Source organism: Zosterops lateralis, assembly GCF_965231275.1.
Source record: "Zosterops lateralis genome assembly, chromosome: 3".
In the NCBI taxonomy this organism is placed as follows: Eukaryota; Metazoa; Chordata; class Aves; order Passeriformes; family Zosteropidae; genus Zosterops; species Zosterops lateralis.
The window spans coordinates 114,019,842-114,041,958 of record NC_139764.1 but is presented as its reverse complement, the minus strand read 5'-3'; the positions used below and the strand labels follow the sequence as shown (position 1 = coordinate 114,041,958).

Below are 22,117 nucleotides of genomic sequence, written 5' to 3'. Positions count from 1 at the left end.
GCCTGGCTGGGGTCCCACTGCCCCTGGGATTCACTGACCACAGCCAAGGTCACCAGCAGTGCCTCTATTTCTCCATCCAATGCATCTCTAGAGGACACCCTGGGGCTCTCCTCGGCCTCAGCAGCCGGGCCATGGAGCATTCCCCTTCCCCTCTGTGCCCTGAGCAGGGCAAGGAGCAGCCAGGGCTCTGCATCCCACAGCCCCCCCTGCCTACCCCTCCCCATGGTCCCTCCAAGCCTGCTCCTCTGGGCCTTCAGCCTCAGGGGCTTTTTCCTCCTCTTCATCAGTACTGGGGGCTTCAGCCCCAGGGACAACTTCTGCCTCCAAGGCCTCGGCAGTGGGAGATTCCACCTTGAGGGATTCCAGCTTGGGGGCTCCATCCTCAGGGGCTCCAGTCTGGGGGTCTTCTGCCTCAGTTGGTGCCTGTCCTGGGTTTCCCAACCCCAGGTCCTGCCTGGGCACCTCTGTGCCCCCCCCAGGCACAGCCCCAACCTCTGCCTGCTGGTCCAGGGGGGGCTGTCCCGGGGGTCCTTGGTCCTGGCTGGGCAAGAGCATCCTGGGGGGGTCCAGCAGCTCAGAGGGGTCCAGCAGCCCATCCCCATTCAGGTCCTGCCTTGCCAGGGCTTGGTCCACCCGTGCAGCCACCTGTGGGGATGGGGAATAAGAGGAGGTCCTGGCCCCTCTGGCGGCTCAGTGGGGTGTGAGGAGCCACCCCAGAGGGACCCACCAGGTCAGGGTGTGGCTGCTCCCCAGCCTGTGCCAGCACCGAGCCCAGTAACTGCAGCAGCTCCAGCCCGTCCAGGCGCCTGCTCTGGTCGTGGTCGTGGAGCACGAAGAGGTAGAGCAGGGCTGTGGGGCAGGGTGGGCTGTGGGGCTGGGGTCTCTGGCCCCACTGGCCCCTCAGCCCCCCATCCCTGCCCCGGTGGCCTTACCCTGCTCCCGTGTCATGGTCTCCACGTCCCGCTGTGGCGGCCCCAGGCTCCTCACTGCACCCCACAGCAGCCTGGGGGGAGCAGGGCTGGAGTGGGGGGCTCTGCACCTGCCCCATAGCCCACCCTGCCCCACGGCCCACCCTGACCCACGGCCCACCTGGCACTGCCCCATGGCCCACCCTGCCCCACAGCCCATCCTGCCCCACGGCCAGCTGGGCACTGCCCCACGGCCCACTCTGCCCCATGGCCCACCCTGCCCCACGGCCCACCCTGCCCCACGGCCAGCTGGGCACTGCCCCACGGCCCACTCTGCCCCATGGCCCACCCTGCCCCATGGCCCACCCTGCCCCACGGCCAGCCTGGCACTGCCCCATGGCCCACCCTGCCCCACGGCCCATCCTGCCCCATAGCCCACCCTGCCCCATGGCCCACTCTGCCCCATGGCCCACCCTGCCCCACGGCCAGCCTGGCACTGCCCCATGGCCCACTCTGCCCCATGGCCCACCCTGACCCACGGCCCACCTGGCACTGCCCCACGGCCCACCCTGCCCCATGGCCCATCCTGCCCCACGGCCAGCCAGGCACTGCCCCACGGCCAGCCGGGCACTGCCCATGCCCCCCACCCCTCACTGTGCCCCCAGCCCCAATGCCCAGCCCTGGCCACGGCCATGGGGGGGTCCCGGTGTTTGGGGCTCCCCAGGGCAGGGACTCACAGCAGCACAGGCGGCTCCGGGCTCAGTGGGTCAGGATACAGATCCAGGATTTTGGCCGTGGGGGGGTCAGGCCTGGCCAAGAGACGGGGGGTCACCAGTGCCCCGGGGAGGGGGGGAACTGCCCAGTCCGGCTCAAAGCTCCCCCCACCCACGGCTCCTGCAGATCCACGAGTGCCATCCCTCCATCCCTCCATCCCTCAGTGTGCAGCCTCGGAGTTTTGTGCTTGCCCACAGCCACCTGCCCCTCCCGTGGCCATCCTGTACCGCACCTGTGCCCCTGTGCCCACGGAAACACCGCACCTGCCCCTTCCCTTCACTGTGCCCCCCATACCTGCTGTTCCCCGCCCTGGGGGCGGCCCAGGCCGCCGGCCCCAGCAGCAGCAGCAGGATCAGGATCAGCATCACCGGCGGGCTCCTCATCCCCCCGGATGAGCTCAGGCTGCGGCGGGACCAGAGCACCGGGCTCGGGGCTGGCCCTGCCGGGGGTTTCCCGCACCTCGGTGGGAACCCGGCCCCGGGAGAGCAGCGGGGGCTCCGGGAGCTGCCCCGGTCCCAGCACGGCCGGGAGGGTGCGAGGGGCTGAGCGGGGCAGGCAGAGCTCCCGGGACCCGCCGGCGGTGCCCACCCGGAGCATCCCCGCCCGTTCACACTCACCCGGCACAGCCCCGTCCGGTGCCCCCGGTGCCCGCCCGGTGCCCACCCGGTGCATCCCCGCCCGTTCACACTCACCCGGCACAGCCCCGGCCGGTGCCCCCCGGTGCCCACCCGGTGCATCCCCCGCCCGTTCACACTCACCCGGCACAGCCCCGTCCGGTGCCCCCGGTGTCCCCCGGTGCCCGCTCACCCGGCCCCGCTCCCGTGTCCGTGCCGCCCGCCCGCCCCGCCCCGCGGCCACGTCGCCGACACGTCTCGGCCCCGCCACCGGAGCCGGGAGCGGCCCCGCCCTGCCCCGCCCTGCCCAGCCCTGCACAGCCCGCGGGGAGCAGCAATTCGGGCCAGCACCGGGGGAAACCGGGACCCGGCCCCTCTGAACCGGCCCAGGGATGGGGCACAGCGCGGTCACAGCAGGGGCGGGACACGCCGGGGGGTGAGACCCCCCCCCTAAGCCCCCCATGGTCCCGGGGCAGCCCAAAGTCACCGACCCCCGGGGCCCCCCAGCAGCTTCACCGAGAGCCCGGGCCGGTACACACGGGCACTGCTGGCCCCGGGCAGCCCCTGTGACACAGACAGACAGAGGGACAGAGGGACAGAGACAGAGAGGGAGAGAGACAGACAGGGAGAGAGACAGACAGGGAGAGAGACAGACAGGCCCCCGAGGGCAGACACTGCCCCAGAGCTCGATGCTCTCAGCCCCAGGCCCGCTCCCCCAGCACTCATGGACAACTGTGCCTTCATGCTCCAGTTTAATGGCAGCAGCAGGGCGGGCGGGGGGCCAGCAGGAGCCTCTTCTCCTGGGGCAGGAGACCCCCCTGTCCCGGGGCCAGCCCTGCACTGCCGCCAGCACAGTCCCACAGGGACAATGCCCAGCGTGGCTCCCTGGACCCACATCTGCTCCCCGAGCGCCAGCGGGGACAGCGGGGCCAGGGCTGGTCCCTCATCTCCTTCACAGTCTGTGTGTGGGGTAGGGGGAGGTTCTGGGGTCGCTCCTGGTGCCAGGGGGTCCCTCCTGGTGTGCCAGGGGAGGCTACAGGAAGCCTGGAAAGGCGAGCTGCAGCAGCAAGATGGTGGCCACGATGAGCCCGGCACAAAGCAGCAGCAGCAGCCAGACGGGGAGGGAGCCTGTGGGGACAGAGAGAGGTGACAGGAGGCTGCCAGAGGAGGGGCAGAGGTGTCCCAGCCCCGCGGGCAGCCCCCAGCACGTACGGCGGGCGGGCAGCAGGTGCAGCTTGCAGCGACTGTCCACGGCCACGCTGAGCAGGGCGGCCTCGTGGCCCCCCAGCAGCTCCCGCCCGGGCCGGCTCTCGGGGACAAAGGCCACGTCGGTCACCACGATGCCGTGGGCCTCCTTCACGTAGTACAGTCTCTGTGGGGGGACACGAGGGGTGAGGGGCTGTAGGGGGGCCAGCAGGGCCACCCCACACACCCCCGGCCCAGCTCACCTGCAGTGAGAAGGCGATGTGGATGGCCACGGAGCCCGTCACCGTGCCCAGCCCCAGGAAGGTGCCCGAGTCACTGCAAGGGGGGAAGGCAGTGAGTGGGAGCTGCCACGGCCCCCAGCCCGCACCCACCGGCCCTGGGGTACCTGATGGAGAGGCAGGAGATCACCTCGGAGCCGCAGGGCCGCGTCAGCAGGGGCAGGAAGCTCTTGCCATCCCACTTGGTCAGGTAGCAGGGCGGGGGCCGGCGCTCCCGTTTGTGGGGCACCTGCACCGTGTAGAGCCGCAGGGCCCCGGCGTTGTCCTCCACTGCCCCGAACCTGGGAGGGGAGAGGGGCACAGGGGTGTGGGACACAGGGCACGGGGGTGTGGGGAATGTGGGAGGCACCCCTTCACCACCACCTCCTTCCCAATCCACACCTGGCCCCAGCTGCCTTCCCATACAGATGTCAGCAGAGCCCAGGAGACCCCTTCCCACAGAGCCAGCAGGAAAAGTGACAGGGCAGCGAGCAGGGGTGGCCCATTCCCAGCCCCAACAGCCCCTCCCCACCCCCTGCCCCATGCCCCATCCCTCTGATCTGCCCCCAGCCCCATCCCCAGCCCTCTGATCTGCCCCCCAGCCCCATCCCCAGCCCTCTGATCTGCCCCCCACCTCCAACGCCCCTTCCTGTCCCCCCACCCAGTCCCTGTGGCCCACCCCAGCCCTCTGATCTGCCCCCAGCCCCATCCCCAGCCCTCTGATCTGCCCCCCAGCCCCATCCCCAGCCCTCTGATCTGCCCCCCAGCCCCATTCCCAGCCCCATCCCCAGCCCTCTGATCTGCCCCCCAGCCCCATTCCCAGCCCCATCCCCAGCCCTCTGATCTGCCCCCAGCCCCACCCCCAGCCCTCTGATCCGCCCCCCAGCCCCATCCCCAGCCCCATCCCCAGCCTCACTCCCAGCCCTCTGATCTGCCCCCAGCCCCACCCCCAGCCCTCTGATCCGCCCCCCCAGCCCCACCCCCAGCCCTCTGATCTGCCCCCAGCCCCACCCCCAGCCCTCTGGTCTGCCCCCAGCCCTTTGATCTGCCCCCAGCCCCATCCCCAGCCCTCACCGGCAGGCCTGGTAGCGATAGGCCTTGTCAGGGATGCCAGGCAGGTTCTCGTGCCAGCACAGCCCTGTCACCAGCTGGTCCTGCTGCCACACGCAGCACTGGAAGTCCCTCCCTGCTGTCACCACCTGCTGCACACAGCACAGGGCTCAGAGGCCGCTCTCCTGCAGGGCCAGGGAACTGGGGAGCCACTTGACACCCACCTTTTTGTCAGGGCCCAGCGCAATGTCTTCAATCTCCCCGTCGTGGGCTTTGAACTCCAACGTTTTCTTCATGCTGGGGAACTGCAGGGGCAGAGCTGGAGTGGGCACTGGGCACGGGCCAAGGCCCTGCCACAGTCCTGGGCAGGTGTGGGGGAGCAGCACCAGGTAACCAGAGGTGCTGCCCATCCCTGCCCAACGTGTGCTGCCATCGGGACAGCAGTGACAGCCACCTCTCTTCCATGTCAGCCAGCTCCCTGTGCCTGTCCTGGCTGCCCCAAGCCTGGCCTCCAATCCTCTGTGCCCATATTCATTCTTCCACACACAAACACCCCTCCTCAGCTCCCCCACGTCCACCCAGCTCCCTGTGCCTGCCCTGGCTGCCCCAAGCCTGGCCTTCAACCCTCTGTGCCCACATCCATTCTCCCACACACGCACACCTCCTTGACTCCCCCATGTCTACCCAGCCCCCTGTGCCCACCCTGGCTCCCCCAAGCCTGGCCTTCAATCCCCTGTATCCACATCTTTTCCCCTACACACACACCCCTCCTTGGCTCCTCCATGTCCACCCAGTTCCCTGTGCCTGCCCTGGTTCCCTAAAGCCTGGCCTCCAACCCTCTGTGCCCACATCCTTTACCACACACACACACCCCTCCTCAGCTTCCCCATGTCCATCCAGCTCCCTGTGCCTGCCCTGGCTTCCCCTGCCCACCCTGGCTCCCCCAAGCCTGGCCTTCAACCCTCTGTGCCCACATCCTTTCTCCCACACACACACACCCCTCCTCAGCTCCTCCATGTCCACTCAGCCCACTCTGCCTGGCCTGGCTCTCCCATGCCCACCATGGCTCCCCCAAGCCTGGCCTTCAACCCTCTGTGCCCACATCCATTCTCCCACACACACCCCCCTCCTCGGCTCTCCCATGTCTACCCAGCCCCCTGTGCCCACCCTGGCTCCCCCATGCCCACCTCGGCTTCCTCGTGCCCCCCAGACCCCTGGGTGCTACCCAGCCCCCCGGGTGCCCCCCAGGTGCCCCCCAGCCCCCCGTGCCCACCTCTCAGAGCCCCCCAGCCCCCCGTGCCCACCTCCCAGAGCCCCCCAGCCCCCCGGGTGCCCCCCAGCCCCCGTGCTCACCTCCCAGAGGCCCCCAGCCCCCTGGGTGCCCCCCAGCCCCCCGTGCCCACCTCCCAGAGGCCCCCAGCCCCCCGTGCCCACCTCCCAGAGCCCCCCAGCCCCCCGTGCCCACCTCCCAGAGGCGCAGGAAGCCGTCGGCCCCCCCGGTGGCCAGCAGGGCTCCGTCGCTGCTGAAGCTCACAGCCTTCTGCAGGGCGTCGGGGCTGGTGTCGGTGCGCACACACTGCAGGCTCTCCACCTTTACCTCACGGGCCTGGCTCGGGGGGCTCCCCTGGGCCGCCCCCCCGGGGCCCCGCCGCCGCCGCACGCCCTTCTCCTTGTCCCTGTCCCCACCACCTGTGGGACAGGACACGGCTGCCACAGGGGGAACGGGGCAGGGCCCTGACCTACAGCGCTCCACAGCCCCCACAGCCTGCCCGAGGCATGGCCCTAAACCCAAAACACCCCACAGCCCCCACAGCCTGCCCGAGGCATGGCCCTAAACCCAAAACACCCCACAGCCCCCACAGCCTGCCCGAGGCATGGCCCTAAACCCAAAACACCCCACAGCCCCCACAGCAAGACCCTAAACCCAAAACACCCCACAGCCTGCCCGAGGCACGGCCCTAAACCCAAAACACTGCACAGCCCCCCCACAGCCTGCCCGAGGCACGGCCCCAAACCCAAAACACTGCACAACCCCCCACAGATCTGCCCGAGGCACAGCCCCAAACCCAAAACACCCCACAGCCCCCACAGACCTGCCCGAGGCATGGCCCTAAACCCAAAACACCCCACAGCCCCCCACAGACCTGCTCAAGGCAGTGCCCTAAACCCAAAACACCCCACAGCCCCCCCCAGCCTGCCCCACAGCACCGAGGGGTGGCACAGGAGGGTTCAGGGCAGGCACAAGGCAGTGGGGGCTTCCATCCCCAGAGTGCTCCCCATGGCACCCCAGGGCAGGCCCTGGGGGTGTCTGGGGGGGGGTTTCAGGACAGTGTCTAACCCCAAAACTCCCCACGGCACCCCAGGACAGGCACTGGGGGGTACAGGGAGTTCCAGAAGACTGTCCAAACCCCAAAACTCCCGATGGCACCCCAGGCAGGCACAGGGATTTGGGTTCAGGGCACACACGGGGCAGGTCTGTGACAGAGATGAAGATGTTCAGGGCAATGCCCATCCCAAAGCCACCCCACAGACCCCCAGCTCCCTGTCCTCCAGCACCCAGGAGGAAGATCCAGGATGGGCAGAGCTGTACCCCAGAGCCAAAGCACCCCACAGCCCCCCACACACAGGCCACAGCACCTGGGGGCACAGGGGACCCCCAGGGCAGTGTCCAAACCCCAAAGCCCACCACGGCACCCAGGGCAGGCACACAGAAGGCGGTTCAGGACAGGCAGGCAGGGGGTTCAGGGCAGTTCCCCACTCCAAAGCACCCCACAGCCCCCCACATTGTGCCCCATGGCACCCAAGGCAGGCAAGGGAAAGGGGATCCAGGGCAAGGTAGGCATGGGGTTATTCAGAGAATGCCTGACCCCCAAAACACCCTCCATCCCTCCACACAGCACCCAAGGCAGGCAGGAGAGGAAATCCAGCGCCATCCCCAAAACACACGGGGACAAGGCTCTCACACCGACCCCCGGTGAAGGGTCTCACCGTCCTTGCCGGCGGCGGCGGGCGGCTCGGGCTCCCGCAGGCTGAAGCGCAGGATGTGGCAGCTGTTGTCCTGCCCGGCCGCGATGACGTCCCCGGCCAGCGCCATGGTCATGGTGGCGCGGGTCTCGGTGTCGTGGCAGTGCAGCAGCGACGCGCTCAGCTGGCCCCCGATCTGCTCCAGCTGCAGGAAGTGCTGCGGGGCGGGAGGGCTCGGTCAGGGCCGGCGAAACCGGGGCTGGGCCTCTTTACCGGGCACCCCAAACCCCCCGGGCCCCTCAGGCCCTTCAGGCCTCCCGCTCGCCCCCTCTCTCAGCCCCATAGCCCCTCACCACGCCATTGCGGATGCCGGTCTTGGCGGCGCCCCCTCCGCCGGCGGTGATGGCGAGGGGCCGCCGCGGGTGCAGGCGGACGGTGTAGAGCGGGAACGGCGCCCGGTACAGCTCGGCGGGACGCCGGGGCGCCATGACAGCGGCGTGACGTCACAGTGCGCCGTGACCTCAGCGCGCCGTGGCGTCACGGCCCCATCGCCCGCTGGGGGGCGTGGCCAATCGGGCGCGGGGGTGTGGCCAAACGGGCGCGAGGGGCGTGGTCAACCAGGGCGTGTGGCCAACAGGGCGCGAGGGGCGTGGCCAATGGGGGCGAGAGGGGCAAGGCCAACAGGGCGCGAGGGGCGTGGCCAACCGGGGGCGAGATGGGAGTGGCCAATCGGACGAGATAGGCGTGGCCAACTGGGCGCGGGGGTGTGGTCAACAGGACGCGATGGCAGGGGCCAATCGGGGGTGAGGGGCGTGGTCAAGCGGGCGCGGGGGTGTAGCCAATCGGGAGAGACGAGCGTGGTCAACCGATGCGAGATGGGCGTGGTCAACTGGGGGCGAGATGGGATTGGCCAATCGAGTGTGAGGGGCGTGGCCAACCGCGCGCGCGATGGGCGTGCCCCAGAGGCCACGTGGTGCCGTGGTGCACCGGGGGCGCTCCGGGGCTCGGGGGCATTCCAGGGGAGATTCCAGGGGGGAATCAGAGTCCTCGGCCCCGTGTGCGACACCGGGGACACCGCAGCGCTTGGGGCAATGGCGGTTCCTGGGGGGATAGTGAGCCCCCCCCACACCTGGGGAGGCGGCGGGGCTGCAGCTCCATGGGGACCCCACTGATGGGAAAAATGGGGGGCACCTGTGGAATAACCCAGTGTTTGGGGAGGTGGCTGTGTCCTGTGCCCCGCGGGCTCCTGGAGGACAGGGGAGACACCCCACTCACCGCATGGGGTGACAGGGGTTCTCTTCTGGGGGACAGTAGGGACAGCCAGCCCACTGCTGGGGGAGCTGGGGGTCCTGGCCTACAGCAGGGAGTGGGTGGGCTGTTCCTGGGGACCCTCCAAGAGCTGTGCTCCAGAACCATTTATTGAGGGAACACCAAACACAAAGACACGTAACGGGGGCTGCGGGGGCTCTGGGCACCCTGAGCAGTGCGGGCAGCCCCCGGTCCTGGAGCACTGTGTAAGGCACATGGCTGGGCCAGGGCTACCAGACAATGTCCCGGCCTGGAGAGGGGGCACGGCTCCAACCTCCCCCACCCATGGTCCCAGAGCCCCCTGCAGGGGCAGACCTCAGTCTCCTCACAGAGACCCCACTGCCTGTTATTGGGCTCTCCCCAGCTGTCTGTGGATCTCCCACCAGGGCTTGAAGCCCCTGACAGAGAGGAGTAGCCATGACCCCCCGTGCTGGGGGCATCAGAAGGAGGTTTCCTGCACGGCACAGATGGGGGCACCGTCACTGCGGATGTAGCCCTGTCCTTCCTCCTCCCCCAGCGTCTCGGGGACAGGAGGGGACAGGCCATTGGGCACCCTGTTGCTTTTCTCCGTGGTGTCCGTGTGGCTGAGGACCTGTGGGGACAGAGCAGGGGCAGGGAAGGCACAGGGGAGGCAGCAGGGGGTACCCCTTGTGCCCCTCTCCCCTGGAGTACCAAGAGTCTGTCCCTCACCTGGGTGGGGTCGACTCCCCCGCAGCACAACCACCGCCGGATTTTGGGGGGCAGGCAGCAGAGCAGCTTTGGCACCACGGGGGAGATGGTGCAGGGGTCCAGAGCCGCTGCCGGCGTGGGGCCTGGGGGTGCAGGGCCGTGAGTGGGGCAGGGGGATCATGGAGACCCCCCCAGCACCCCACACTCACCGGTGAGCAGGCTGACCAGGACCCCCACCACGATGACAGTAGTGGAGTTGTGGGCGCTGTACCACATGTAGGAGAGGCTGTAGAAGCGCTGCAGCCCCGTGGGGCTGGGGGATATGGGGTCAGGAGCTGTGTGGGGCAGCACCCCACACCCTGCACCCCCAGCCCTGAGCCCCCCGCCCCACTCACCTTGGAGGTACTGATGTGGGGGGCGGTAGGGTGGTGGCCAGGACAGTGCTGAGGTTGCCCACAGTGGGGAGTGCTGTGCTGTTGGCTGTGGGGACCCCCTGGGCCCCTCCAGTGCTATTCAGGAAGCTGCCGATGCCTATCCAGAAGGCCATGGCCAGTCCGGCCAGCAGCCCCACGACGGCTCCCTGGGACAGGGGACAAAGAAGGGCACTGGCCCTGCTCTGGACTCAGGGTGCCCCACACCTCCCCACACACCCACACGGGGCTGGGGACACTGACGGGGTCAGGGGACACTCACTGTGGGGTTGGCGCAGGGGAAGAACATGCCGAGGCAGAAGAGCCCCAGGAGTGGACCCCCCACCATGCCGAAGATGCTGATGGCTGCCTGCAGAGACACGGCCTTCAGCACCAGCCCTGGGGGTGCCAGAGCCCGGGGTCCTCACCCCGTTTGGGGTGCCAGAGCCAGGGGTCCCTCACCCCATTTGGGGTGCCAGAGCCAGAGTCCCTCACCCCATTTGGGGTGCCAGAGCCAGGGTCCCTCACCCCATTTGGGGTGCCAGAGCCAAGGGCCCCCCAGCCCCACACCTACCTGCAGCACAGGTCCCAGCATGGAGGACACATACGCCATCCCCAGGCACAGCAGCCCGTAACCAAAAGCTGGGGAGGGGAGGGGGGTGTCACGGTGGTGCTGGGGACCCCCCCACCGTGCCAGCCCCACGGTAGCCCCCCTGGCCACCCCCTATCTGCTCACCCAGCAGCTTGGAGACCAGCGTGGCCCGCGACTCCGACAGCCCGGGGAAGAGCGGCCGTACCAGGTCCTCCATGGTCACCGTGGCCAGGGAGTTGAAGGCAGAGGAGATGGTGCTGGGGAGGAGAGGGAGCAGGAGGGGGCTTGGCCAGAACACCCAAACCCCCATCCCAGGGCCACCACTCACCTGAGGGCACCGCTGAAGAGGCAGGCGACAAAGAGCCCGGGCAGCCCCGGCAGGTCCTGCAGCACGTCCATCACGAAGAACAGCACCAGCTGTGGCAGGAGGTCAGTTCAGGGGTTGTGGCAGCAGGGGACACGGGAGGAGGGAGGTTTTAACCCACCTGGTCATAGGAGGCAGGGCGCTGGCCGGGTGTCAGCGGGTGCTCCCGGTCATAGACGAACATGACGAGGCCGGTGAGGCAGCTGAGGCACAGCACGATCTGCTGGCAGGGGAACACGGCGTAGCAGGAGCTGCGGGCGCCGTGGGGGTGTCAGACGTAGGCATTGGCAGTGGGGGAGCCCGTCCCAGCTGCGGGGAACCCCCAGCCCCACTCACAGCTTGGCCTCCCGCTCGCTGCGGGCGCTGAGGTAGCGCTGCACCTGCGCCTGGTTCACCCCGTACAGCGACAGCATCATGAAGATCCCACCCACGGCCAGCGACCAGAAGGTGTGACGCTCCAGGGGGTTGGGGTCCAGGCTGTGGGGAGCATCAGGGGAGTCACAGTGACAATCCTCACTGCCACCCCATACCCCATGGGAAAGAGGGTAACAGGGATGGACCACCACACCACACCACACCACACCAGGGTCCTTATCCCCCCACCCCAGGCTGCCCTAAGCGCCCCCACAGCACGACAGAGGGGTCCCGGGAGATGATCACTCACTCAATGCCGGAGATCTTGCCCTCCTGCTCAGCCACATGCCAGACACGGGCCATGCCCCCCACCCGCCATGCGCCCACCGCGATGACGGCAACCTGCCCCGCCAGCATCACCAGCGTCTGGAACACATCTGTCCAGATGACGGCCTTCAGCCCACCCTGGGGACACACGAGGCCCGTCACCACAGGCTCACAGTGCTCGCCCAGGCAGGGCACGGGGCAGGGCACGGGGCACCCGCGGCAGCAGGGACTCACCAGGGTAGTGTAGAGCGTGCACACCAGCCCTATGGTCAGCACCGCGCTCCAGAGGTCAAAGCCCGTCACTGGAAGTGCCAGAGGACGTTAATGGGGTGAAGGGCAGCGGCCTCCAGGCCTGGCTCCCCCCACCTGCCCTCACCATACCTGCGTTGAGGGCCAGCGCAGGTGCGTAGAGCACCACTCCCATGTAGATGACCTGCGGGGAGGGGACAGCAGTGCTGAGCCACGCCCAGTCCCCCAAATCCCCCAAACTCTGCACACCAAACCCCACAGCCCCCTCCTCCAAGGCTCCACTCACCATTTGGAAGATGAAGGTGACAGTGCCAAAGACTCGCACCGTCTTGTTGAAGCGCAGCTCGAAGTACTGCAAGGAGGGAGGTCAGGGGTCTGACTGCAGGGTCCTGTGCAGTCCCCACAGCCCCTGCACCCCCTGTGTGCCCCCTCTCTCACCTCATAGGTGCTGGTGATGTGCAGGCGGTAGAAGACGGGGATGAAGATGTGGGCTGGGATGAGCAGCCCCAGGAAATAGGAGCAGCCGAGGAACCAGTACTCGGTGCCGAAGCGGTAGATCTCGGCCGGCACACCCAGGATGGCCACGGCCGACTGGAAGGAGGCCAGCAGGGACAGGGCCACGGGCAGGCAGCTCATGTCACGGTTGGCCAGCAGGAACTCCTGCACCGTGCGCTGCCGGTCGCCGCTCAGGGCGTAGAAGAGCCCGATGGCCGAGGACAGCACCAGCAGCAGAGCGAAGATGGTGTAGTCGATGGCCGTGAACTCCATGGCGAGTGTGTCCCTTCACCACTGCCCCGCCGGTGCCACCAGCACTGCCCAGCCGCCCTGTCTGCCTCATGGGCACGCCTGACCCCGGCACAGCGTCCTGAGCAGCATCAGCCCGGCCCTGGCAGCTGCAGGAGAGACGTGTCAGTGCTGCAGGGACCTTCGCTCGCTCTGTCTCAGCCTCAAGGACCCAGAGCAGGGCGGGGGGGAACGGCCAGATCCTCCTCCTCCTCCCTCTGGGCTGGGCCACCCCCGGGCCGCCCCACCTGCCCCACTGAAGGAAACTGGAGAGTCTTCAAAGAGCACCAAGACAATGGCTGCAAAAACAATCCCACCCAGGCCCCCCGCAGCAGCGGCACCAGCTATCCTGGAAGAACTGGCCAAACCCAACAGAGCTGCCTCCGGTGCGGGACGGCCCCAGTCCCACCTGAGCCAAACCCAACAAGACCCCCCCTGGAGCTGAACAGTGCCGGTCCCACCCGAGCCAAACCCAGCCTGGCCCAGCCTCCCCCCAGCATTGCACAGCCCCACCAAACCCGGCAGCACCGGTCCCACCAGCACCAGAGTGAGCCCAGCCCAACCCCTCCAGCACCCACAGCCCTGTCGAAACAGCCCCCAGTGCAAGAGCTTGGCCAAGCCCAGCAAAACTGCCCTGGGACCTGCACAGCACAGCCAGGGCTGTGCTGCTGCACCAGAATCTGCCCCACCAGCAGCCCCTGGACCTGCAGAACACATGGAAGGGGCTGGGGAGGGCACAGGAGGAGCCCCACACCCTTGTCCCAGGATGCAGAAACTGGGCAGGGTGAGCTCCACACCACACACCCTGCACGGCCAGGGATGGACAGAGGGGAGCTGGCAGCCTCAGGGATTCTGGGCACCAGCCAGGTGGAGCAGACACCTGAGCACCCACTGCCTCTGCACCCTGACCCTGCTCACAGGGATCTCCCTGTGCCCCTGCCCTGGCTCCAGCCAGGGGGACAGGAGGGGACAGCTGGGCAGTCCCCACATCCAGAGGACTGTGGCTGCAGGGACCTGGGAGCAGCAGGTGCCACAGGGCTGTGGGGACCCCCGTTCCTGGCCTGGGAGGGGGTGCAGGCTGCAGGGGACTCAACAGGGGAGGGTTAAGGGCACAGGGAGGACAAGTCTGGGCTGGGGAGTGGCACAGTGCCCACCACGATCCCATTGTGATCCCTGCAGGAATGCTCGCCTGGGGAAGGTTGGGTGGGATTAGGCTGAGCCCCCCCTGGCCCAGCCTGCCCGGGCCTGTCTGCCGTGGGGCCGGGGGCGGCTGGGCTGGCACAGGGCTGGGAGCAGTGTGGGGTGGGGAATGGGGTGAGAGGGCAGATCTGAGCCTGGCCCTGAGCAGGACACGGGCAGGCAGCTCATGGCCAGGGTCCAAGGTCGCTCCCCGCGTTCCTCCATCCAGACTAAACATGGAGGGTTATTACCCGTCTCCAAGGGGCACAGGGCAGCCCCAGCCTCCTGGATGGCCCCAACCCAAGGCTCCCCTGCCCCACACGGTGTCCCTGAGGCTCTGCTGCCTGCAGCCCTGGTGTCCCCACATTGTCACCACACGGTGACCCCAAGCCCTGCTGCCCCCTCACCCAGAGTGTCCCCCACAAAACTCAGCTCTCCCAGCCCTGGGGTGTCTCCATGTGGTGAACCTGCTGCCCCTGTCGTTGCCTTCCCTGGTGTCCCCGGTGTCCCCAACACACGGCTCTGCTCCCTGTCCCCGCTGTCCCCAACACACGGCTCTGCTCCCTGTCCCCGGTGTCCCCAACACACGGCTCTGCTCCCTGTCCCCGCTGTCCCCAACACACGGCTCTGCTCCCTGTCCCCGCTGTCCCCAACACACGGCTCTGCTCCCTGTCCCCGGTGTCCCCAACACACGGCTCTGCTCCCTGTCCCCAATGTCCCCAACACATGGCTCTGCTCCCTGTCCCCGCTGTCCCCAACACACGGCTCCTCTCCCTGTCCCCGCTGTCCCCAACACATGGCTCCTCTCCCTGTCCCCGGTGTCCCCAGCCAAGCCTCTGCCCCCCATCCCGGGGCTCTGAGGGGCTCTACTCCCCTTCCCTGCTGTCCCCAGTGTCCCCAATGTCCCCGCTGTCCCCAACACACGGCTCCTCTCCCTGTCCCCGCTGTCCCCAGCCAACCCTCTCCCTCCCATCCCGGGTCTCCTCTCTTTCCCCGCGCTGTTCCCCACCCCAATCTCCTCTCCCCTTCCCCAGTATCCCCATCCCGGGTTTTACTCCCGTTCCCCGGTCCATCCCCGTACCCCCATCCCGGCAGGGACCCCCTGTATCCCCTGTGTCCCCCGTGTCCCCCGTGTCCCCTGTATCCCCCGTGTCCCCCGTGTCCCCTGTGTCCCCCGTGTCCCCCGTGTCCCCGGTGTCCCCCGTGTCCCCTGTGTCCCCCGTGTCCCCCGTGTCCCCCGTGTCCCCCGTGTCCCCTGTGTCCCCCGTGTCCCCCGTGTCCCCCGTGTCCCCCGTGTCCCCTGTGTCCCCCGTGTCCCCCGTGTCCCCCGTGTCCCCGGTGCCCCGGTGGCCCGGTGGCGCGGCGGTGACCTTGCCCGGGCCCGGTGTGACACTCACCGGCGGGAGCGCTCCCGCTGTCCCCATGTGCGGCCGCGGCGGGGGCGCGCCGGGATGACGCCCGAGCGGGCGGAGCCGCTCCCGGCGCCTCTTCCGCGCCTCTGGCGGCGCCGCGGCGGGTTCCGGGGGGTTTCTGTCCGTCCCCGGTGCCCGTGCCCGGTGCCCGGGGGTCCCGTTCGGGTTCAGGGCGCGCCCGGTGCAGGGAGAGGGAGGGGGAGAGCGGGGACCACCCCCTGCCCCCCCTTTGCCCGCGGGGATGCTCCCGGTGGGCGGGAGCGCGATGATGATGATGATGATGGTGATGATGCTCCTGATGCCGCGGGATGCCCGAGGGGTCCCGGTGAGAAACGGGGGAACAACCGGGCAGAGAACGGGGGGCTCCGGTGGGCGGAGGGGCGGGGGGGGAGAGGGGTCAGGGAGGGCCCGGGGAAACGGGGGGCGGTGGGACCCAGGTCAGGGGGGTGTCCCCCCAGGTCAGGGGGGTGTCCCCAGGTCAGGGAGGTGTCCCCAGGTCAGGGGTGTCCCCAGGTCAGGGGGTGTCCCCAGGTCAGGGGTGGCCCCAGGTTTGGGGGGCTGTCCCCAGGTCAGGGGGTTGTCCCCAGGTCAGGGGGGTGTCCCCAGGTCAGGGGGGTGTCCCCAGGTCAGGGGGTGTCCCCAGGTCAGGGGTGTCCCTGGGTGTCCCCAGGTCAGGGGGGGTGTCCCGGGGGTGTCCCCAGGTCAGGGCTGTCCCCAGGTCAGGGGGTGTCCCCAGGTCAGGGGGTTGTCCCCAGGTCAGGGCTGTCCCTGGGTGTCCCCAGGTCAGGGGGGGTGTCCCGGGGGTGTCCCCAGGTCAGGGGTGTCCCCAGGTCAGGGGTGTCCCCAGGTCAGGGGGGTGTCCCCAGGTCAGGGGTGTCCCCAGGTCAGGGAGTGTCCCCAGGTCAGGGGGGTGTCCCCAGGTCAGGGGTGTCCCCAGGTCAGGGGTGTCCCCAGGTCAGGGAGTGTCCCCAGGTCAGGGGTGTCCCCAGGTCAGGGGTGTCCCCAGGTCAGGGGGTGTCCCCAGGTCAGGGGTGGCCCCAGGTTTGGGGGGATGTCCCCAGGTCAGGGGGTGTCCCCAGGTCAGGGGGGTGTCCCCAGGTCAGGGGTGGCCCCAGGTTTGGGGGGATGTCCCCAGGTCAGGGGGTGTCCCCAGGTCAGGGGGGTGTCCCCAGGTCAGGGGGTGTCCCCAGGTCAGGGGTGTCCCCAGGTCGGGGGTGTCCCCAGGTCAGGGGGTTGTCCCCAGGTCAGGGGGTGTCCCCAGGTCAGGGGGTTGTCCCCAGGTCAGGGGTGTCCCCAAGTCAAGGGAGTGTCCCCAGGTCAGGGTGTCCCCAGGTCAGGGGGTGTCCCTGGGTGTCCCCAGGTGGGGCTGGGCGGTCTCGGGTCTCAGGGAACTCCTAAAGCCGAGGGGGTTTGTCCCTGTGCGGGGGTACCGGGGTTACCTGTGCAGGTGTGCGGGCTGTGCCCGGGGCCGCCCCGGAACGCCTCCCTCGTGTCCCGGCTCTGCCAGTCCCGGCCCCACACCCAGAGCGACGGGCGCTGCTGCCGGGAGAGGGGCCCCACCCCGGGGCGGATTGTGGGGTACAGGGGGCCCGGGGGGGACGGGATGGGACAGGCTGGGAGCGGATCTGGGGTGCTGGGGGGGTCTGGGGCCATGGGATGGGGGTGCTCGGGGGATGGAGGGTGCCAGGATGGGGTTTGGGCTCACAGGGGGGTGGCACGGCTGGGGAATGGGTTTGGGTTCACAGGGGAGTGGCAGGGCTGGGGAATGGGTGTTTGGGGCTCACAGGGGAGTGGCAGGGCTGGGGAATGGGTTTTTGGGGTGGCAGGGCTGGGGAATGGGGTTTGGGTTCACAGGGGGTGGCAGGGCTGGGGAATGGGGTTTGGGTTCACAGGGGGTGGCAGGGCTGGGGAATGGGTTTGGGGTTCACAGGGGGGTGGCAGGGCTGGGGAATGGGTTTGGGGTTCACAGGGGAGTGGCAGGGGTGGGGAATTGGGGTTTGGGGTTCACAGGGGGTGGCAGGGCTGGGGAATGGGTTTTTGGGGTGGCAGGGCTGGGGAATGGGTTTGGGCTCACAGGGGGTGGCAGGGCTGGGGAATACCTGGATGGAGCCTCCTGGGGGGTGGTTTGGGGGCACCAGGTACAGGCAGGGGCCAAGGTGGGGGCTGGGGGGGTCACAGGGAAAGTGTGGGGACAGACAAGGTACTTCTCCCCCAACCACTGCCCCTCCCCAGGCTGGACCTGAGCAACTGCTCCCTGCACGATGTGCCCCCGGGACTGGCCGAGGCCACCACTGCCATCGTCCTGTGAGTTCCCCAGGCCCCTCTGGCCCCTGCAAAGAGCTGGGCTGGGCTGGGAGAGGGGCTGGGGCAGCTTTGGTGGGACATTCCCGTGGGCCCAGGCCAGCACTGCTCCCAGGGACTCTCTGCTCTCCTGGCTGGTGTTACGTTATCAGTCCATTTATTCAGGTAGCTGAATAAATGAAAACCACACTCATTTTTAAACGGGCAGCCCTGGGGTTTATCTGACCAGGCAGCCTCACCCCTGTGCCCAGTGCCAGCATGGGACAGATCCTTCTGGAATTCTGTCATGAAGAGCTTTGTCACAGGACAAAGTGGGGGCCTGCGCTGGCAGGTGAGAGTTGAGCACATTGTCACGTTTTGGCTTTTGCCACAGTCCCACAGAGTGTCCTCACCCCCAGGTTGGACAGACAGGAGTCAGGGAGGTGACTCATTTGCACAGGCACAGGCAGGGCACTGGGCCGTGGTGGCCCCCGGGGCACCATGACACCTCAGCTCCTCAGTGCTTTTGTTAATGACCAAGCAGCAGCTCTGCAGAGACCTTTGAGCCCTCCCTGCCTGCAGGGCTGCACTCCCAGGGCCTCGGGGGGGCTGGGGGTGCCTGGGGGGTACCTGAGGCTCAGTGAGGTGCCAGGGGTACCCCCAGTGCCTGCTAGGATGGCACTGAAGCTCCGTGTCCTCACAGGGACTTGACTGAGAACCCCCTGACGACTCTCCCCAGCGATTCCTTCCTGGGCTTCACCCACCTGCAGAGCCTGTGAGTGCTGGGGCAGGCAGGGCCGGGGGTGGCTGTGCTGTGGCTGTGCTGGTGCTGAGCTCTGTCCCCAGCGCGGTGCCCCCGGCCCTGGAGTGTCCAGGGGGGAGTGAAGCCTGGCAGGACGTGACCCTGGACGGGAGCAGCCGCCTGTGCCAGGGCCAGAGGAACCCCTGCAACACCTCTGTGGAGCTGGGTACGGGGGGCGACTGTCACCTGGGGGTGACGTGGGGCTGTAGAGGTGTCTTGTCTCTGCCTGGGCCAGCCCTGACACCTCCACAGGGAAGGGTTTGGGAGCAGGATGAACCTCACTGACCCCTGGGAGTCCTTGTCTTGCCCAAAGGAGTGAAGCAGCGACAGCAGGAGAAAAGAGGAGGCTGTTCTGGGTTAACTGCTGGCTTTATTCATCATTTATTTATTTATCTGCCCCAGCAGACACCCCTCAGCAGAAGCAGCGGGGGAAGAAAAATAAGGGAAAAAATAAAATATAACACCTTTTATTGGGGGAGGAACTCAGGGATGGGTTTAACTGGGGACAAATCAGGGCCCAAGGGGGTCTGGCTCTGCAGGTAAATGACACACAGTGTGACAAATCAATAACTCGGGTGGGGAGACAGCTGAAGTCTTGTCCCATCACTTGGGGTCCTCACTGGAACTTTCCAGACTTTTGGGAGAGACCCCAAAGTGACAGACAAGGCCCAGGGGCTGGAAAACTTCTGACTGACACATAACTGGGGTTGGGGTGAAACCAATGAGGGTGGAACATGGGGCAAACCATTATAACTTATAAAAATGAACTTAATACAAGGAACAAATACATCCATAAAAGTGATAAAACCAAACCCACACCACTACACCGGGCTGGCAGTGGGGTCTGGTCTCGGCCCCTGACCCCTGCTCTGCTCTGCCCTGCCAGCCTGGCCATGCCCTGAGAACTCTGTGTGTGCCCCCGCCGGCCCCGGCCTCACCCAGTGCCTCTGCAGGGATCCCTTCCACGGCTACAAGTGCCTGCGGGAGGTGAGTTCAGTGGGGCTGCCTGAGCCTCTCCCTGGCTGTGCCCTGGATCTGCAGGGGCTGCAGGGAGCAGGGATGATCCCTCCTGGTCTCTCACAGGGCACCTTCCCGACGCTTCTCTTTGGAGGAATCCTGGGCTCTGCCACCGTGTCCCTGTCCCTGCTGCTCTGGGGGACCCAGCGGAGGAAAGCCAAGAGCCCCTGAGCGGGGCAGGGCAGGGCAGGGCAGGGCTGGGAGCTCTGTGCAGGAGCCTGGGAGGTTCTCAGCGTCAATAAAGCTGCAGGTTCTCAGCTGTGTGTCCGTCTGGTTCCTTCCCGGGGAAAGGGAAGGGTGGGGGATTGGTAGAACCCACGGGAGGAGGTTCCACAATTCCCCTGGCTGGGAAATTCCCCTGTTTGGCTGCGGGAGCGGCCAGAGCAGAGAAAGAGGAACATCTGCACCTGACCCTGTCCCTGAGCAACAGGGTCTGACCGGGAATCAGCAAGGCTTTTATTGAAAATTTGCTTAGTAATTAATCTTCGCAGCAAAACGAACAGGGAAAGTCGGCTTTGATCTATCTTTAACCACAACAAACCAGGGGAGAGCGCGAACGCAGTCCCCCACTACCACAAATTATGCAGTCGAGTTTCCCGCATTTGGGGAAATCGCAGGGGTCAGCACACCCGGAGTGCAAGGGATGAGCCTCGCCCTGGGAAAACCACCTGCCTGATCATGGTGTCTCCCCTGCCAGGTAAGTATGCCCCAGCCCGGCCCCCGCCCCCGAGCCCCGCCCGCCCCACGCCTCCACAACACACGGCCACCCCGACAGCGGCCCCCAACCGCCCCGGCCCCGAGCTCCGGCCCGGCCCGCACGGCCCGGCCCGCGCAGCGCCCGCGGACACGCCGGGACGGCGGCGGGATCTGTGCGGGCCGTGTCCCGGCATGCCGCGCGGGCGGCTCGTTTGCATGGACACGCCCCCTCGCCCCGCCCCCTCCCTTCCCTCCCGCCTCACCCGCGCTCTGATTTGCATGGCCACGCCCCCAGTCGCGGCAGAGCCAATGGCCACGCCCCCGGCGCTTTTCCCGGCAGGGGCTGCGCATGCGCGTTCGCCTTTCCCGCTGTCCCAGTGTCAGGGTCCACAAACATCTGCGGGGAACCTGATGGTTCGTTTTGGAGACCTCAGAGCGATAAAGACACAACAGGGGACAAACCAGTTTGCTTAAACAAAAAAAATACACTTTTATTTAATGCCCACAATGTGATAGTAGGGAAAGAAAATAGAGAATAGTGAGAAAGAGAGAGAAAGAGGGGAAGGGGGTTATAGCTACCAACGTGGAGGGACGAGTCCTCGAGGCCTGGAGATGCCCATAGACGGGATCTTCTCCAGTGGGGTGATTGTTGCAATTTTTTCCGTGGAGGGCAGGGACAAGGAACTCTGCAGAGCTGAGATGTTCTAGAGACACGGGGGTTTATTATTCCAAGGGTGGTAGGTAAAGAGGGCTTTGCCTTCAGCCACCAGCCTGGGCTGGAGCAAAGCCCTAAAGAGAGAATGGGGAGAGAGAGAGAGAAGAGAGCTCAGGGGGAAAAACGGGGCAGGAGCAGGGGAAAAACGTGGGGAGAAAACAGGAGCAAGTGAGGTGAGAGAGAGGAGAGGAGATGCCCTTGTTCCCGGATGTCTTTGCCAAGGTGGAAAGGCAACATTCTTGTATTTTTGTCAGCTCATCCCCGTCTTCCTGCCTGCCATGCTCACATCTCCAAACTGGCTTTCATTCCTATTTCACTCAGGTTTTACATCTACAGTATTTCTTGACATGCAGTCATATCCATAAGTCCTTCCTGTGCCATCTTTCCCAACAGGTGATCACAAAGGTGTTCGGGGTCTGCAGAGTCTTTATAGGTTGGTCAAGGTGAGGACCAAGGTGAGTGGAACAGAGCCAAAGGGGACCAAAGGGACCAAAGGGAACCAAAGCCAGGGGCACAGAGCCAAGGCAGGAGTCACCTGTGTCGAGGTTGGATGCTCATGAACAAACTGACTCTCCTGGTACGGACAAACCAGTTGGGACAAGCAATCTCAGCTCAGTCCACCATAACCAGTCCCATCATTCTTGCACTCCATTTTCATGGAGATGCAATTCCAGTCCTCCAAGACTTGACAAACGTCCCACCTCAGCCAGGCCAGGGGCTCCCTTCAGAGTTTGGGGTCCCCAACCATCAGAGACAGTTGTGAGGCACATCATATCCCTGGACAGGCTCCGACAGGCTGGCGGGGCCGGTGGTGGGTTCGTTGTCTGGTCAGTGCTGAGGTGGAGCATCCACTTGTTCCCCCCTCAGGCTCCCCCATCACTGCACCCCGGGGTGGGGATGTGGCTGCAGGATAAAGGTCTGGAAGGCCTTACGTTAGAGAACTCCCAGGCGTGGGAAGTTCTGCAGCAGAGAACACCCAGGCAAGGTCGGCCTGGCTTTAAGCAACAAGTTGTACAATAAACAGGATTCCTGCAGTCAGCAGAATGAGGGAGGATGAGAACGAAACCAGATAAAATGCAAATATAGCATTTAGTGTGTGTTTATTACAACTCTGGGCAGTGTGTGGGATCGTTCCCAAATACACACCTCAATCCACAGATGGTCACAGGGTCTTTTATGTCCAGGAG

The 22,117-nt window shown here is 66.6% G+C and overlaps 4 protein-coding genes across 7 annotated transcripts; 1 reads left to right on the top strand and 3 right to left on the bottom strand.

The window, feature by feature from the left end:
- Nucleotides 1–78: 78 nt before the first annotated feature.
- CGREF1 (cell growth regulator with EF-hand domain 1) lies at nucleotides 79–2,500 on the bottom strand. Its single transcript, XM_083857524.1, has 6 exons — nucleotides 2,441–2,500; nucleotides 1,977–2,084; nucleotides 1,646–1,717; nucleotides 933–1,003; nucleotides 728–849; nucleotides 79–645 (listed from the first exon to the last, which is right to left on the bottom strand). Exons 2-6 carry the CDS (start codon nucleotides 2,063–2,065, stop codon nucleotides 211–213), a joined length of 789 nt encoding a protein of 262 aa, XP_083713650.1. The 5' UTR covers nucleotides 2,066–2,084; nucleotides 2,441–2,500; the 3' UTR covers nucleotides 79–210.
- Nucleotides 2,501–3,039: 539 nt separating this feature from the next.
- On the bottom strand, nucleotides 3,040–8,348 carry PREB (prolactin regulatory element binding). 2 transcript variants are annotated; one of them, XM_083858590.1, is made up of 9 exons: nucleotides 8,127–8,348; nucleotides 7,798–7,990; nucleotides 6,275–6,498; nucleotides 5,034–5,114; nucleotides 4,834–4,961; nucleotides 3,888–4,061; nucleotides 3,745–3,817; nucleotides 3,509–3,668; nucleotides 3,040–3,424 (listed from the first exon to the last, which is right to left on the bottom strand). In XM_083858590.1, exons 1-9 carry the CDS (start codon nucleotides 8,259–8,261, stop codon nucleotides 3,330–3,332), a joined length of 1,263 nt encoding a protein of 420 aa, XP_083714716.1. In that variant the 5' UTR covers nucleotides 8,262–8,348; the 3' UTR covers nucleotides 3,040–3,329. The 2 variants fall into 2 exon arrangements, with proteins under 2 accessions (XP_083714716.1, XP_083714717.1); XM_083858591.1 differs by having other exon boundaries at nucleotides 4,834–4,958.
- Nucleotides 8,349–9,173: 825 nt separating this feature from the next.
- Nucleotides 9,174–15,432, bottom strand: SLC5A6 (solute carrier family 5 member 6). Of its 2 annotated transcripts, XM_083857216.1 has the most exons (16): nucleotides 15,406–15,432; nucleotides 12,485–12,939; nucleotides 12,333–12,398; nucleotides 12,179–12,230; nucleotides 12,032–12,099; nucleotides 11,781–11,935; nucleotides 11,453–11,593; nucleotides 11,238–11,367; nucleotides 11,081–11,169; nucleotides 10,897–11,009; nucleotides 10,735–10,802; nucleotides 10,444–10,530; nucleotides 10,146–10,330; nucleotides 9,960–10,063; nucleotides 9,772–9,893; nucleotides 9,174–9,673 (listed from the first exon to the last, which is right to left on the bottom strand). In XM_083857216.1, exons 2-16 carry the CDS (start codon nucleotides 12,812–12,814, stop codon nucleotides 9,521–9,523), a joined length of 1,863 nt encoding a protein of 620 aa, XP_083713342.1. In that variant the 5' UTR covers nucleotides 12,815–12,939; nucleotides 15,406–15,432; the 3' UTR covers nucleotides 9,174–9,520. The 2 variants fall into 2 exon arrangements, with proteins under 2 accessions (XP_083713342.1, XP_083713341.1); XM_083857215.1 differs by lacking the exon at nucleotides 15,406–15,432 and having other exon boundaries at nucleotides 12,485–13,022.
- A 73-nt stretch (nucleotides 15,433–15,505) lies between these two features.
- Nucleotides 15,506–19,776, top strand: ATRAID (all-trans retinoic acid induced differentiation factor). Of its 2 annotated transcripts, none has more exons than XM_083858353.1 (7): nucleotides 15,506–15,745; nucleotides 16,928–16,998; nucleotides 17,653–17,724; nucleotides 18,404–18,475; nucleotides 18,547–18,668; nucleotides 19,389–19,489; nucleotides 19,586–19,776. In XM_083858353.1, the coding sequence occupies exons 1-7, from the start codon at nucleotides 15,662–15,664 to the stop codon at nucleotides 19,688–19,690; spliced, it is 627 nt and encodes a 208-aa protein (XP_083714479.1). In that variant the 5' UTR covers nucleotides 15,506–15,661; the 3' UTR covers nucleotides 19,691–19,776. The 2 variants fall into 2 exon arrangements, with proteins under 2 accessions (XP_083714479.1, XP_083714478.1); XM_083858352.1 differs by having other exon boundaries at nucleotides 15,507–15,745; nucleotides 16,868–16,998.
- The last annotated feature ends 2,341 nt before the right edge of the window (nucleotides 19,777–22,117 follow it).

Bases quoted from the DNA above. Each gene is read 5' to 3' on its own strand.
- CGREF1 (XM_083857524.1), bottom strand. From the start codon at position 2,065: ATGAGGAGCCCGCCGGTGATGCTGATCCTGATCCTGCTGCTGCTGCTG. The intron at 1,718-1,976 runs GTATGGGGGGCA...TCTCTTGGCCAG, and splicing joins CCCAGGGCGGGGAACAGCAG to GCCTGACCCCCCCACGGCCA. The intron at 1,004-1,645 runs GTGAGTCCCTGC...TGCTCCCCCCAG, and splicing joins CCGGAGCCGCCTGTGCTGCT to GCTGCTGTGGGGTGCAGTGA.
- PREB (XM_083858590.1), bottom strand. From the start codon at position 8,261: ATGGCGCCCCGGCGTCCCGCCGAGCTGTACCGGGCGCCGTTCCCGCTC. The intron at 5,115-6,274 runs GTGGGCACGGGG...CTGCCCCTGCAG, and splicing joins GCTTCCTGCGCCTCTGGGAG to TTCCCCAGCATGAAGAAAAC. The intron at 3,669-3,744 runs GTGAGCTGGGCC...GTCCCCCCACAG, and splicing joins ACATCGCCTTCTCACTGCAG to AGACTGTACTACGTGAAGGA.
- SLC5A6 (XM_083857216.1), bottom strand. From the start codon at position 12,814: ATGGAGTTCACGGCCATCGACTACACCATCTTCGCTCTGCTGCTGGTG. The intron at 12,100-12,178 runs GTATGGTGAGGG...TGGCACTTCCAG, and splicing joins TGCGCTGGCCCTCAACGCAG to TGACGGGCTTTGACCTCTGG. The intron at 11,010-11,080 runs GTGAGTGGTGGC...TCTCCTCCCCAG, and splicing joins CTCTTCAGCGGTGCCCTCAG to CACCATCTCCTCTGCCTTCA.
- ATRAID (XM_083858352.1), top strand. From the start codon at position 15,662: ATGCTCCCGGTGGGCGGGAGCGCGATGATGATGATGATGATGGTGATG. The intron at 15,746-16,867 runs GTGAGAAACGGG...TTACCTGTGCAG, and splicing joins GGGATGCCCGAGGGGTCCCG to GTGTGCGGGCTGTGCCCGGG. The intron at 17,725-18,403 runs GTGAGTTCCCCA...GTGTCCTCACAG, and splicing joins GCCACCACTGCCATCGTCCT to GGACTTGACTGAGAACCCCC.